The sequence below is a fragment of the Hydra vulgaris genome, chromosome 02 (assembly GCF_038396675.1).
Source record: "Hydra vulgaris chromosome 02, alternate assembly HydraT2T_AEP".
Taxonomy (NCBI): Eukaryota; Metazoa; Cnidaria; class Hydrozoa; order Anthoathecata; family Hydridae; genus Hydra; species Hydra vulgaris.
Genome location: NC_088921.1, coordinates 48,286,570 through 48,302,451, shown reverse-complemented (window position 1 = coordinate 48,302,451; position 15,882 = coordinate 48,286,570). Strand labels below are relative to the sequence as shown.

At 26.2% G+C, this 15,882-nt stretch overlaps 1 protein-coding gene across 2 annotated transcripts in view; it reads right to left on the bottom strand.

The window, feature by feature from the left end:
• Window positions 1-15,882, bottom strand: part of LOC100199203 (intermembrane lipid transfer protein VPS13B) — a 110,300-nt gene that overhangs the window by 16,382 nt on the left and 78,036 nt on the right. Inside the window, exons 17-23 of one of the 2 annotated variants that reach the window (XM_065791181.1) lie at window positions 12,568-12,729; window positions 8,770-8,934; window positions 6,435-6,626; window positions 4,739-4,917; window positions 3,823-4,060; window positions 3,433-3,735; window positions 1,505-3,257 (exon numbers count right to left, since the gene is read on the bottom strand). In XM_065791181.1, coding sequence (XP_065647253.1) covers window positions 1,505-3,257; window positions 3,433-3,735; window positions 3,823-4,060; window positions 4,739-4,917; window positions 6,435-6,626; window positions 8,770-8,934; window positions 12,568-12,729 — 2,992 coding nt within the window. The remainder of the gene's footprint in view (window positions 1-1,504; window positions 3,258-3,432; window positions 3,736-3,822; window positions 4,061-4,738; window positions 4,918-6,434; window positions 6,627-8,769; window positions 8,935-12,567; window positions 12,730-15,882) is intronic. The other variant, XM_065791182.1, reaches the window with a different exon arrangement.

The window sequence follows — 15,882 nt, the reverse complement described above, 5'->3', positions numbered from 1 at the left end:
ATAATGCTATAGGATCAATAGTGCTTACGGATCAAGGGTTCAAGTTTTCCCCTACTTCAAACTTAAAATTTTTTTCGAGCATTTTTTTCTTCTTATAATGGCAAGACTCTTTAAATATTTTTTATTTGCTCAAATCCAAAACTGAACCGTAATCAAAATCAAAATACAGCAACCGTACATTTTGCCATGTGAATTGTCTTTTTTTGTTGTGTGTGATCGAAAAGTAATTTTAGTTTGAAACCTTAGAAAGTTTCTGTTACCTTTGACTGACATTTCAAGTTTTTTTTTTTTGTATTTAATCTTGAATATCCAAAGCAACTACAAGTTTTATATAATTTCTTTCAAGAACAAGTTTATTAACTGCCTGGTTCTGTTGCCACCACTAAAGCCCAAAAATTATTCGAAGAGATTTCTCATATGTAGTATATTCAGCGCAAAACATTTTCGTCAAGAAACAATAAAGCCTCATAAAAATGCTGACAAATTTTAGACAGTAATGTAGGACATTTTAGAAATTTAGCTTCTTCTTCTTCTTTGCAATAATTTATGAATGATAATGCAAATATTTTATGTGAAGCATAATATAAAAAGGTACATAATATTTTCAATAAGTTAAAAAAATATATTTCAATATCTTCAAACTACCAACATAATATATTATTTAAAATAATTGGATAAAGTATATACTAATATATCAGTAAGTTTGGTTCAGATGTTAAAATGAAATTATTAAACATTCAATAAAAGCTTTCAATAAAATAAAAGCATGCCTCCATTATAATATATAACTTGAACTAAAAATCATCGCAACTTCTTTTACTCATTTAGTTCAATGTTGTGCCATGTAAAATGTTTTAAAATAGGTAAAAAAAAATAAACGAAAATTAAAATTAACTTTATGATTAATTGCCAGATTATGCATAAATTCCTACACAATGCCTTGTGTTGTTTGTTTAATCAATATTTCTTGATAAAAAATATAGCTCTATCTTTTAAATATTCTACTATATAGACTATTTTTTAAATTTTCTCTTTTATCATTTTTGCATAAAAAGTGGTAAATGAAGCAATATGAAAATATTACAACTGTTTTAAAAAGTAATATATGTATACAAGTAGCACCAAAAATTGTTTAAAGTATTCAAACATTTAATTACTATTAGTTAATTAATTAATTTAAAACATTAATAACTAGTAGCACCAAGCATTCCTTCCATATTTGTCTTCCTACAATGATGTAAATTTTGTTATGGGATAAATGTCATAGTTATATCTTTCACAACCCAGCCCCCCCTTCCCATCCACTATATTACAAATAGGTATACATTACAAATGTATGCAGAATGGTTAAACATTCTGCTCTATATTAAAAATATAGTCAAACAATCTTAATTAAAAGTATTAAATATCTAAAATCATTATAAAACTTTACTAAAGGAAAGTTTATTAGAGAGAGAGAGAGAAAAAACAACATACAGAAATATACATATAGAAAACAGCATACTATTGCTTTTCCTTATTGATTGAGCTCTTCTTTTTTCCTGCATGAGGAGGTGACTTTCATCAAAGCACAATCTATCCATATTTCTTGACATACTTGAAGCAAAGCTATTTATAGAAGTAAGAGTGCCTGTTGATATGTGAGTGAGAAATGCTGAAGTGCCTTGACTTATACCAGAAACAAATGAAGCAGGTCCTTCTTTTAACCCGTTATATGGCAATATAAAAAAGTTGGAAATACCTCTACCAAAGTTTTGTAACAGACCTGTTGGATTACCTATAATTTCTAAGGATCCTAACATCCAGCCTGCTTGAACCAGTGCTTGCGTTGCATAATGATATAGCAAAGTTCTAACAAATTCTTTAAATATTGTTTGAGTAGGAAAACATCTAAAACTACCAAGAACCACAGGCATATGATTGGATGATAAAAACACTTTCACAGAAGCATGAACACTGATAAGTAGTGAAAGTTCACCTATTTCAATATTGCACAAATGCAGTGGACGAAGAACTGATATAACAGTAGCATTGTTTACTGGAGTAGAACTCGAATCACCTTTCTTTGTTACAGGTAAAAAATGACTAAAAGTCCCAACCAGTCTATATATAAAAGTATCTTCAAGATACATTTCACATGGTTGCATAATTAATTTAACTTGATCTAAATAAATATTTTCATTTAATAATGACCGATTTACTTCAAATGAAAGCATGATAAAATCCATATCAAGTGAAGCTTCAATATCAGGAAACGGAGCATTTGCAACAGGGGAATGGTAGCGTTTATTAAGCTCACGCATTGGTAAAAAAACAACAGGAAAATGATAGCAAAAGTCTTTCAACTGATTGTCGACTTGCATGTACCCAATGCACAATTTGAACAACGATTTATTTTTGTCAACACTATGGATAAACTTTATTTCAGAGATGGATGCAGATATTATACTTTGCATCTTACTTTCTATTTGATCTATAACTATTAGGTTAACTAGTTCAAAAGAAATATTCAAACTTGGAAATGGTAAAGAATTGCAAAGATTTAACTGAAATTCACAATCCTGCATTTCAATACAAAGTTGAGAGCTCACAACCTCGGCGCATATGTAGACTTCTTTATAATTAGGAACAAATATTTTTACTTTTGAATGATTTTCAAGGATTATTGGCTGACTCAACTCCAGACAAGACTCTCTTAATATAGCAAGTTGGCAAGCCAACTCAATTTTATTATTAGCTTTTGGAAACCCTTCTTTAAAAACTTTAGGTTGAAAAGCAACTGAAGTATTTTTGGTTAGACATAAAAACTTGTTTGAGTTTGAACAAAGTACTTGATAATTTTTTTTATTGATTTCTGCAACTATTAATTCTTTTAAATAAAAATCAATATCACACTTATTTTTTATGGAAACAACTGGTGATGTATCCTCGTCAACAAATATATGAATAACTCCATTCTCAAGATTGGATGTGGCAACAAAACTATACATTTTTTCACTGCTGCATTTTAGAATAAAAGATTCTCGAAGATGCTCCTTTGAAAGACAAAATGATTCTCTTGCAATAATCACAAATTTACTCATCAACACCTTACTTGCATCCCCAAAAGCATCAAATGAAATGTTTTCGTTGCTCTCTACTACTCTGAAATTAATGAAAAGTCCAGGTGCTTGATTACTCATACAATCCTTGTTAAGTACAGAGCAAGGGACAGTAGAATTAGGAGGCAAAATATTGATTGCAGCATTATTCAAACTCTAAAAAATTTGTATAAAAGTTAATTTACTAGATATTTATATCTGGAAAATTAAATCTTACCAGATATAAATCTTTTTTATAAATATCTTATATTTAAAAAAAAATCTTTTATAAGTATAAGATATTTAATAGAATTTATAAATAAATGTAAAAAAAAAAAAAAATCTTGATTACCTTTTCTTCAGCAAGACTATCTGACATACTCAGTGCAGATTTCAGCAAATGCTTTGAAAAATTATGTACAACAAATCTTTCATTAATATCCACAACATAGATTCCTTGTTGACGATGACAGGAGACAATAAACTGATAACATAAACTTGAGTTGGAATTATGTATAGAACATTGATGAAATAGTTCAGAACTTAAATTTTGTTTACTATAAGGAACACCAGGTTCCATATTATTAAGAATTTGGACTTTTGAAGACCATAAAATCTCTTCATTTTTTGTTCTCAAGCCAATTTTAATGTTTGTCTGCAAAAATGATGACAGATATTAAAAAACCATAAACACGAAATTAATAAATAATAATTAATAATAATTAAGAATTATTAAACTTACACAAAGAAAAAACAAAGATATAGTTTCTTTGCAATTAAGTGTGTATAAAGTCCCCCCTTCACAACCAATTTCTACAGCTGTTAGAGAACTGTTATGCAGTAGCAAAAATGGCTTTATGTCAATAAGAACAGTAGGTAAATGAGGCCAATATAAACTTGCTTGTACAATAATTTCAGACTTTTCCAAGAATATTACAAACTGTCTACCAACTGGATCAGTCTGTGATGATTCATTAATACTAAAAATAAAAATATTCAGTTCCATTTTTAAATTCTATTTTTTTTTTTTTTGTTATTTACACAAAAAATAAAATCTGTCTATGAATTTATATTTAAACAATTACTTCATTTTTATTTTTTTTTATTATGAAACAAAAATACATATAAAAAATATCATAAATATGAAATTCAATTCAATTGAATCAATCAAAAAATTCAAAAATAATAAAACCAATATTAAATCAATTTATGCAAGATGAAAATATGCAAGGTGATTCAAAGGTAGTGGCCCCCTCAATCTTCGATATTAAAACCATTACTTTAGATTCTTCCATTGAGATTTTACAACTAAAATTTTGCTTAATTATTTTGGTAATGGTTTTTATTCTATTCTTTTGAAATTTTTCTTGTATTTTTAATCTATTATAAATAAAGGAAAAAACCTTTAAATAGAATTTGAAATAAAAAAATTTAGAAAATATTTTTAAAACACTATGTTCTTAAAATGATAAAATATTTAAAAAATATTTAATTGTAAAAACTTTGCAAAACATTCTTATTTGAACAAAGACACCATTTAATTTTTATTTTATTCAACATATTTTTTAGTACATTTGACCATATTATTTATTACTTTTTTAAGATATTAATAAAGACAAGACTAAAATTTACACAGGAAAACAAAAAAAAAAATCAACCTGATATTGCTCACATATGGCCAAGTGTAAAGATTAAAAGTAGAATCAGAAAACAACTTGCTACATTTTAATGTTTTGAAAAGAGATGGACGTAGACTTAGAGCTGGATTAGAATATGTTAACGTGTCAAATAAAGCCAATGACAAATCAAAATGCTCATCTGGGTTTAAACTGCATACCTAAAGAAAAAACCTAATGCAATTGAACATGATATCATCAATAATAAACAACTTATTATCTAGCATAGGGCTATTCAATTAGTTTATTCAATTAATTTATTCAATTTGTTTATTCCTTAATTTATTCAATTAATATACTCAAAAAAAAGGCCTCAAAAAAAAAGGGCTTTTCAAAAGCTATTTAAAAAAAAGGTTGAAAAAAAAGCTCTGGAAAAATCAAGAAGCTTAGTAACTAGAATACCTGATGAAATCACCTTGGTAACCTTGGTAAGTAGATTATAGTAGGCTAACATTTCAAAAATACTTTTTCCTTGTATACAACCAGTTTAAATAAAAATCATTGAATAGATAGTAACGTATTTGATGTTCAGGTTTAGTGTGATTTTTTTTATCAAGCTAGTTCTATCAGTAACAAAGGCAACAACAGCCTCGTCTAAATTCAAACCAAATAAATCAAGCTTTATAGTAACTAATTCAATTGTTTTAGCTGCTAACATTGTATCATGCACCCTTAAAATTCCAAGAGATTGAATTCCTTTGTTATAACACATATTCAAGTTTGTGTATTCCATATTTTTAACTGATGTGTATCCATCAAATGAAAGGCTAAGCTTGCCATTAGTTAAAATAATTTGTTTCAATGAACCAATAACTTGTTTTTTTGACTGAATCAAAATATTTTGAAACTAAATCACAAACATTTTAATGACTTTTTAGGGTAGTAAATCCTTGAGCACAAAATTCTCATTGAGAAACTTGACTATTAGCAATGATTGAAAAACATATTTTATCAAGAGAAGTCAAATTGCTCAGAATTTCATGTAAAGTTGTAGGCCCAGAACTAAAAAAATTTTAATTTCTTGGCATTTTAGAAACAAGACTAGCTTTGGCAGCCTCAGAGGCTGAGATATTGCATTTTATCAATTTATGTTTTGCATTTAAGTGTTGATAGCTGATAGTGCACTTCATAAATAAGCAACTTGCAAATGATGTTCTGATACTGAACTAAATACAAATGATTTAGAACAGGAGATCTTGGATAAAGACATGCATTTTTTGCAGCTTTAATGTTGTATCTTTGCTCATATATTTAGCTGTACACAAGAAATAAATTGCATAACTAAAAATTGCATATTTATATTTGCATAACTATGAATTGCAAATATTGTAAAACAGTTGTAAAAGCCAAAGGCATCCATAAAGTTGCTAACTAAGTTTTGTATTATATTACAACAGATTCTTTAACCTTTCTTTATTTACTAATGGCTTTAAAGTTTAAAAGAAACAGTTAATTATTTTATTATTGTTTTTTTTATATAAATATTGTTATATAAAGATTGTTTAAATGAAGTTTTGTCTTAAATTAAATTAATTTAATTTTAAACTAATCTTTTTTTGAATTCAGCTAGTGGTTTATAAACTTGTACTTTCTTTTTTTGACCCGCTGATAAAATATATTTGAATAGCCCTAATCTAGCATATAAAATTCTTTAAAAAATTGCAACTTATATACATACCTGTGTTTCATTAGCCTGTCCAGTAACAATTAGTTCTTCAACAAATTTCGCTTGAGTACATTTTAAATGAACTGGATTTGGTAGATGGTTTCGAAACACATACATTGGTGAGATTGTCACAATATATATTGATGGTATATTTTCATCACGACAAACAGTTAGCCAGCAATGCAAAGAACCATTAGCATCTAACTATATATTCACATTTATATAAATATGAACTAATACATATCTATGTACATTATTTACATTAATAAAGTATCAATAAATACATTTGTGAATTATAAGCAAAAATACACTTGTACAAGCACATTCAAATACTTATACAATACTTAAAAGAAAATTAGTGTACTTTTCAAAAAGAGTGTTCAATTTTCTTAACAAAACAAGTAATAATACATAACATAGTATAAGTATGTACATAATACAAACTTTACATGGTCAAAAGTTAATAAGATTTATTGTAGCATACTTTTTGTTTCAACTTACGTATGATATTCTGCTTTTATATATTTCATTAAGTATACTGTTCTAGTTTCAAAAATGAGAAATTTTACACAAATTACATTTTGACTGTATTAAATAGCAAAAGCAACAAAAAAAGTATTGAGACAGTTAAGCGAGAACTTTAAGTTTTAGTAATTATACATATCTTTAATACAAAATGGTTTATTTTACTTCTTTACATAAAACTTTGGGATAGGGTTGTGAGTAATGCTCTATAAAGCAAATCAATTTTTTAAATATGTTTTTGCAAACGACCCTCAAAGGCTGCTTACCAATCTTAGGAATATGTTTAAAGTTATTGCTTAAAATTTCAAATAAAAAAGCAACTATAACATGTAAAACCAATTTCACATTTATACTTCATATATTTCATATTTATATTTTATATATAATATGAAAAAGCAATATCAGGAAATCTTGTGAGCACTAAACCTAAAAATTAAAAAGTACTTTAACAAGAATCAAATCCAAAATCAATTGGAGCAAACAAAAAAATGTATAATTTACATTTTTAATATTTGCAATGGATTGGATATGTTGTTTTTATAAGAGGTCAGCAATTAAAGATAATCCAAGAAGATTAAGTAAACTATAGGACTCAGTGTTTTTATTCATCAATATAAAATATTGTTATATCAAAGGTATTGTGAAAACTATAAGCAATGATAATTATTAAACAACTAAGTAACTTGGGTTCAAATTTACAAAAAATTATCAAACAACTAAATATCATGTTTGGGTTAAAACTAAGTGTAAATTAGAACAATGTTCTAGGCCAAATAAGATTAGAGCCACATATGAGAGGTGGAAAATTAGACTTTTATTAATGAAACTATCAACTGTTTTCTAAATACAGGAATTAGTTGTGTTAGAAATAATGGGTCTTGGCTAGTTTGTATATGTTTTACCTTCTGAATTTAACTTGCATTTGTTTATGACACTATTAACAGTTAAATCTCAAAATATTTCTTAGATAAAATATGAGATTTAGTAATATGAGAAATAATGGGTTTCAGCTTTTTGCATCAACTTCTTGCAGTGATAAAAAGAGACTTATTCTTGGGGGACTAATCCAAGTAAAAGTCTCCTGTTCTCAGGAGACTTATTCAAGTAAAAGTATATTGTTCTCAGAAGACATATTCAAGTAGAAATCTTTTGTTCTCAGAAGACTTGTTCAAGTAAAAGTCTATTGTTCTCAGAAGACTTATTTTTAAAACAAAATGATTACAATTAGAAATAGTAGCGAAAATAAGAAAATGTGAAAGTGAGGCTTGATTTAAAATAAGGCTTGATTTAAAACCAACAATAACAATTTGCTTGTTTTATACATGTCTTAACTTGCATAAATGTCCATAGAAGTAAAGTAAAAAATGAACTTATACATATAAATATACATACATTATATATAGCATTTAAACTTAGGGGGAAAACTTAGGGGGTACACTAGGGGGTAAACTTAGGGAGTAGGGTGCACAATATAAAATTTAAAAATTAAAATAATAGTAATATTAAATTACATTTACAATTTACATTAGCAATATAATCTAAATATTTACTCTTATCAAGATTATTATCTTATTAAATTTTAATATAGTTGTTTTAAATAAATAAAGACTAAATACACTCAATGCATGTTAATGTACACTAAATAAATTCTAAATGTATTTTAACAGATTTAACATAAAGTTTATTAAAAAGTATTTTAACATCAAGATAATTAATTTTGATTGAGTTTGATCATTTTTAATAAAGAAGTAACATTTAAGTGTTTCTTATTATCGTTGTATTATTTAAAATATATAGTTTCAAATAAAGAATTCTAACCTACCGACATTATTGTTTGAAACTCATTGGAATCTAAAGGAAACTCTAGCTCCTTAGTTAACTCTATGTCTTCACCAACGGAAGAAACTTTCAGCGATTTTATTAAGGAGACAGATAATGTAATCGATGGTCGCACAATGTTTGCTGGGAGAAATATATTTGTAGAAACCTACACAAATTAAAAATTTTTAAGTTATACTTTTTTGTTAATTTGCTGAAAAAAAATGCTAACTTAAATTTTTATAAAAAAGTACCTGTGTTAAAAGAAAATTTGCAGATGGCATCAATAGTAAACCTTAAAACTGTCAAAATTCCAAAAATTTACAAACATATGACATAAAATAAAAGCAATAAAATGGGCTTTAAGATATTTAGGATGGATGATAAATTGGTTGATGAATAATAAATATTTAAAGAACTGGTATTATGTGTTTTATGTTTTATTACACAATGTAACATATTTTTCATCTACAACCTACTAATGCAAACTACACAATGTAACAAAGGTCTTTCCCACTTAGACCTTTCAATGTTTATATATGTATTTTTTGCCATTAAATTAAAAAATCCTACTGGTTTTTATGTAACATAGGTAGTTATTTATGCAAAAATTCATAATTTCTTTATACAACAGCAAATTTTCTCCAAGTAAGTATATTGCATCTATCTACTTAAATATTGTAAGGATATTTACATAGCATATAACACTTTTTCATATATTGAAAGGTATTGAGGACATTAGTGAAAGCAAAAAAAGAAACAATACAATTCTTTACAATAAACTCTTTCCTTAAGATTAGAAGTGATTTGATGATTGTAATTTTTTTGAGTGCATACTTTCATCTTCTATGACCATATATGATCTTCTATAATAGCAGCACTCCATTTACTTTCCATTTTTGCAATGTCGTGATGAAATTTCTTACTGAAATCACTTATTTTTTTGAAAAATCTAGGCATGAATGCAATATATGATTTTTATGAACATCTTGAATTTTTCAATAAGCTTTCAAACCAGTTGTTTGGAATTAGGCCATTGTGATTTCCTTGGAATCTACAAACACATCACAAAATGACCACAAAGCTGTCTTTTAAACTTTTTTTATTTCTCTTTTGAGTTTCTTTAACTTCAACATTTCATTTATTTGTGATCCAACAATTGTACCACCTTTAATTTTTTGCCTTAAACAACTTTGGAAACATGAAACAAATTTCTTTTGAAGCTTCTCCAAGATTTAAGACTTTACAAACTGTTTTACCAATCCTAATTCAATATAAAGTTTTATAATGTATTAAGACTTTTTTGGGACCTAGTAGAGGCTGCTTGAGAACATTGAACAATCCTTGCTGTATGTTCATTGGCCCCCACAAGGCCAATGAACATACTTGTAATAACTATTATCAGCTCTGCTGTCCCAAAGGAAACATGAATACATTATGTAACTTCCTTACAAGCCAAGTAAGAAAACAAGCATCTTTAAATCACTACAAACATCATACTTGAACTTAGAAATCACCACAAACATCCCACTTGAATTCAGAATAATTATTTTGTCAAGAAAATTTTTAATGTTATCATAGAACCCTTTCCTCTGTACGGAGTGTACAAAAGACAAAGATGGATATTTACTTCCATTGTGGAGCAACACTGCTTTGAGACATTTTTTTAAGGTATTTATGAACAGTCCCCTTTGTGTAGGATCATGCTCAAGTCAAAGAGAAGTAAACAAACCAGTCACATCTTTACAATAAGAGAGATGATTACACAATTCATAGTAAATTTCAAACTCAATGTGTCATTTCAGTACACACATGTTTTGCAGACTTTGCTTAGTAGATTTCATTTTTGATGAAAAAAGTTCATCTCCTAACTTAATAAGACCTAAATCTTTGATTAAACCATCTAGCTCACATTGATTTAGAAAATGAGGCTTAAAAGATGTTATTGGTACAAAATGATTTTTAATGTTTTAAGAAAGATTTTATGTTGCAGAAAGGCAAAAAAACTTTGTACTTAAAGTACCTAATAGTGATGCATTACAATATACTTATTAACATCTTCTTGTAACCCACTATTTTTCTTTCCTCATTTAAATCTAGACTGTAAAAGAAGCAAATTAACAACCTCCAATGAAATGTTTTGTGATGCACTGACAATGTGCACTCAGTTGCGGTTGGTGCTAAAAATATTAAAACTTTAATACTTTCAACGATAAAGAAAGTTTTTTTACATTTTTGGAATTAGCCAAGAAAATTAATAAACAATTTACAATAGACAAAAATTTTGCAAAAATTTTTAATATTATATGTAAGAACTATGTGCTAATAGAATGAATGATTAAGTACATAAGATTAATGTCTTAAAAGTACCCATGTAAAGTATGTCAGAAAATATATGTACAGATGCACTAACTGTAAAATAGTTCAGACTATAGATACTAAATTCTAATAAAATAGATGAGTTTAAAGTAATTAATTTAATATAAAATTATATGTAAATTTGAGTATTCTGCAAACCAAGAGTAGTTAACAAAACAAATTTTATTTGGTGCTAAAAAAATGTTAATGAACTTGCATTTTTATATTTCTTTTTTTTTCTTTAGAAAAAAAAAGAAAAAATAATTATTAAACTATCACTTAAAATAATTTCAATATCAGTTCCAGTCTCTTTTCAGCTTTTTTTTTTCATAACTATTTGAACATATACACAACTTTTGTTAGAATGTTAATATGATGTGCCTGTGTGATCTTTAAAACAAAATTTTAAATCAATATTTTCAAAAAAACCTAAAATTAAAAAGGTTCTAAAAATACAAAAACATCACCACTAAAAAATACAAAAACCACTAAAAAAGCTAGATTAGATAAGTTGGACTTTCATTGTAAAACAGATTCAGCGCAATTTAATTCCAATGTAAAAGATATTTAGACATTATTTTTTAACAAATAACATATGTTTTTTTATTGGAATCAGCTACCTAATGTTTGTTAATGATACTTCTGCAATTCTTTTAAAGCTTAACTTGATAAATAGTTACAAAATACCACAGTATATTATAAAAGTTTTTAATTCTAAACTTTAACAATTCCCTTTTATTCTTATTGTAAAATTTTTATACATTTTTATTCATACAACTATTCATTTGGTAACTATTTATTATAACTAAATTTTTATTTACAACTAATTTTATATTTTAACTAACTTTTTATTTATAACTAACTTTTTTAACTATTTATTAACTTCGGTACATTTTTGCAATCATCAATACTAAATGTTCAAAACGGTAAATGCAATCATCAATACTATGTTCAAAACGGTAAATGCTCATGATGTTTATCAGGCCCTCATTTTATAGATTTCCATGGGTACATTTTAAGGATACATTTCTCATAGACAAACCTCCCGGCTGTGATAGCATAGGAAAAATAAACCAGACAGATGAAATATAAACATTCGAAATATTGTTTACTAAACTTTTATCTTTCACATATTTATCCACAAAGAATTCTCAGCTTTTAGTTTTAGCCAATCATGACTTTGATGAAGACAATTATTTAACAACTTTATTTAAAAAATTATTTGTTGACTTAACTGCCGCGCAGATCAGACCAACTTCAGCTTCTAGATGTTGGTGTTTACAAACCAATTTTTTAAAATGAAAAATCTTATGTTTTCTCATTTACTTTTTATTTTCATTTTCATTTCAGCAATTAAGTTAAAACAAAATCAAAAGTTTTTTTTTATATATATATAGTTATGTTATTGTATAATAAATATATAATATAATTATATAATTTTTACCAAATTTGTTCGCTCATTTGCATTTCTTACTTTGTGTTGATAGGCTCCAATAGTCTGTGGCTGAAAAGTTCCAACAGTCTTTTCTGATTTTGAGCATATCAATTGAACATTAAGATCAATATCCATTTTATTGACTAATGAAAAGCAACCATGTACTGTGATCTAGAATAAAAAGAAATCTGTGTTTTTACCTCTTTTATACAAGGTTTTACTATAAATATATGTTTTACCTCTTTTATACAAGGTTTTACTATAAATATATATGTGTTTTACCACTTTTATACAAGGTTTTACTATAAATATATATGTGTTTTACCTCTTTTATACAAGGTTTTACTATAACTACTTTTAGCAAAAAATGTTTGTAATGTAAAGAGCCACTAAAGATACACAAATATGTCTAAATATGTTTAAAATACTTCTCTGCCTTCATTTCTTTTAGTGTTCTTGGTTGATTTAAGGTTAGCGATAGTGTCTCAATAAAAAAACATCTTGAGCAGATGTAACTGCACCTGTCATGCAGAAAGCCTTCTATGTAAAAACTTTAGGGATAAGCAGAAAATATCTGTTGATATTTTCTGCTTATCCCTAAAGTTTTTACATAAAAGTTGCCGTACATGACTTCTTCATCTAATAGACTATAATAGATATTTCTTGCCTAGGATTATTAACATTGGTTATTTTGAAAATAAAAACAACTTTAAAAAAATTCTAATAAACTCAAATTTATTAGAATTTTTTTAAAAATGACCTATTTTAAAACTTTATTATAAATAAACTGCAACTTTTATTGTGTAAATTTAAAACTTACACACACTATATTTATATAAATTGGTACAATTCATGCATATTTAACATACTTCTTAGTATAAACTTCTTACAGAATAATCCAAATTCTGGTTAATTATTTTATTAGACTTGCTGCTTTCTTTTTAAGATAGCTGACCTATTTTATAATTGTGGGAACAGACAGCTAAGGTTGAGTGGTAAAAGAATGCAGGAAATTTAAGTATTATTACAACAAATAAAGTTTTATAATAAAAATGTTTATGTAATTACAACAGTTTTTAGCAAAACATTTAATTGCACATTATATTTTTTTAGTTTGCTCAAATTGAGATAAATTGTGTAATTTTTATATTATAAAATAAATTATATATTATTTATATAACTCATTATAATTAATACATAAAAATTTATAATTCATTACATAATATAAAAATTATTATACAATAATTTAGTGGGTATTAATTTTATATTATGAAAAAATTAGTGCGTAATAATTTTATAATAATTTTGAGCAAGAATAAAATGAGCTTGATCAAAATAAAAATGAAGTTATAACATTCAAATGCTTTAATTTTTCAAATGTATTCTGAAAAATATTTAATACTATAAACTTAATTCTACATGACAGCTTTATTAGGAATGAATAGCATTGACTAAGAAAAAGATTCAAGAAACCAATCAGTTATTCCAATCTAATTATTTTTTTTTTTGGAATAACTGTGCCTTTAAAGAAGCATTGCAGGTATTATGCAATTATTGGTTTATTTTGAAAATGACTTTTGCAATTTCATCTTAGTTACAATAATAATGCTTTTTTATTTTAAACAGCTTTGCAAACTTGATCATTAATGTTATAGTGACATAATATCATATTATGCATCAAAGATTTTAACAAAAAAATCTCTTTGCACTGCATATCTGTACTTAAAAATCTCTTTGCACTGCATATCTGTACTTAAAAATCTCTTTGCACTGCATATCTGTACTTTGCACTGCATCTCTGTACTTAAAAATGCTATGTACAGATATGTACTTAAACATGCAAAGTACAGATATGTACTTAAAAATGCAAAGTACAGATATGCACTGCATATCTGTACTTTGCACTGCATATCTGTACTTAAAAATCTCTTTGCACTGCATATCTGTACTTAAAAATCACTTTTGCACTCTGTACTTAAAAGAAAAGAAAAATTACTTTTTGTATTACTAATACTTTTTATAACTCTGTAATATATTTATGTAACATTTATATTCGCATATATAATATTAAAATTCTGCACTACTAAAAACAAAAAGTTTATTGTAGTAAAAAATAACTTATATTATAAAGTTGACAAGATGTTAGCTATTGGTATATTTAAAATATAATCTCAAACCCAATAAAAAAAATCAGTGATTAGTATGTATAAAAATCTTTTTTTAATCTTTTTTTTATGTATAAAAATCTTTTTTAAAAAGTCTATTTGAAACTCTAACTTTTTATTTTTTTATGCAATGTAGTTAACACAAGAATTACTAATTTTTCTATTCAATATCTAAAGTTTGACTATCTCTCCTAAACTTGGTTTAGGAGAAATAGCCAAACAGATTTTTAGTTTGAAAAAAAATTATTTGTACGTACCAGAGGTGGGGGGTGGGGGGAATACTAGCATACAGGTTCTTACAAGGGGGGTCTTAAATCAGTGGTTTTACTGCGTAGGTACTTTATGGATGCCCCCCAAGGTATTTATGTACATTGCCAGATAATTTATATTATATAGATTGCCAGATAATTTTTTAATTTATTAAAAACATTAAGAAAAAAAAATTATAACAAAATTTTTTTGTAAAAATGCATATTTTTTAGTTTTTTAACTTATGTTACACGCGCAACAACCCTATCAAATATTAGGAAAATAAACTATTTTTTTTGATACTCTGTATTAATTTACTTAGGTTACATCACTTACGTTATCGAGCAATTATTATCATATAAAATAATGTTACTAATATAATTCAATGTCGATTTTTGAATAGATTTTTAAGAGTTAGAGTTAATTCATTAAAAATAAACTACAAAGGAAATGTTAAAAACTGGTGGCACTCTTCCTGAGTGATTTTTTATAACATTTATGTAAGTTATCAAATTGAAAACAGTTTTTCTGCAAGACCAAGAGCAACTTTAAAAAATTATTTGAGTATTACAACTTTATTAATACTTATTTGAGTCATTTAAATAAGAAAATCTTTGGTTTGTCGAAGTTTTTACTTACACTTCTTACATTTATGCGTATTGCCTTATTTTCATCAGATTGAATTTTTAAAATGCTGTTAAGGTTTACATTTAAATCTTTTAAAATTTTTATGACGTAAAAATTGTTATCATTGATTAGGAGGGAGTTCAGGTATATGCGATCGTTTGTGACAGGAGGGAAGGGGGTAAGAATTGACAAATATAGGGTGACGTGCCTTATGGATGACCCCCTTTAAATGCATTTACAAACAATTTGTTTTACGAAAAAAAAAAAAAAAAATTAGGAAAAT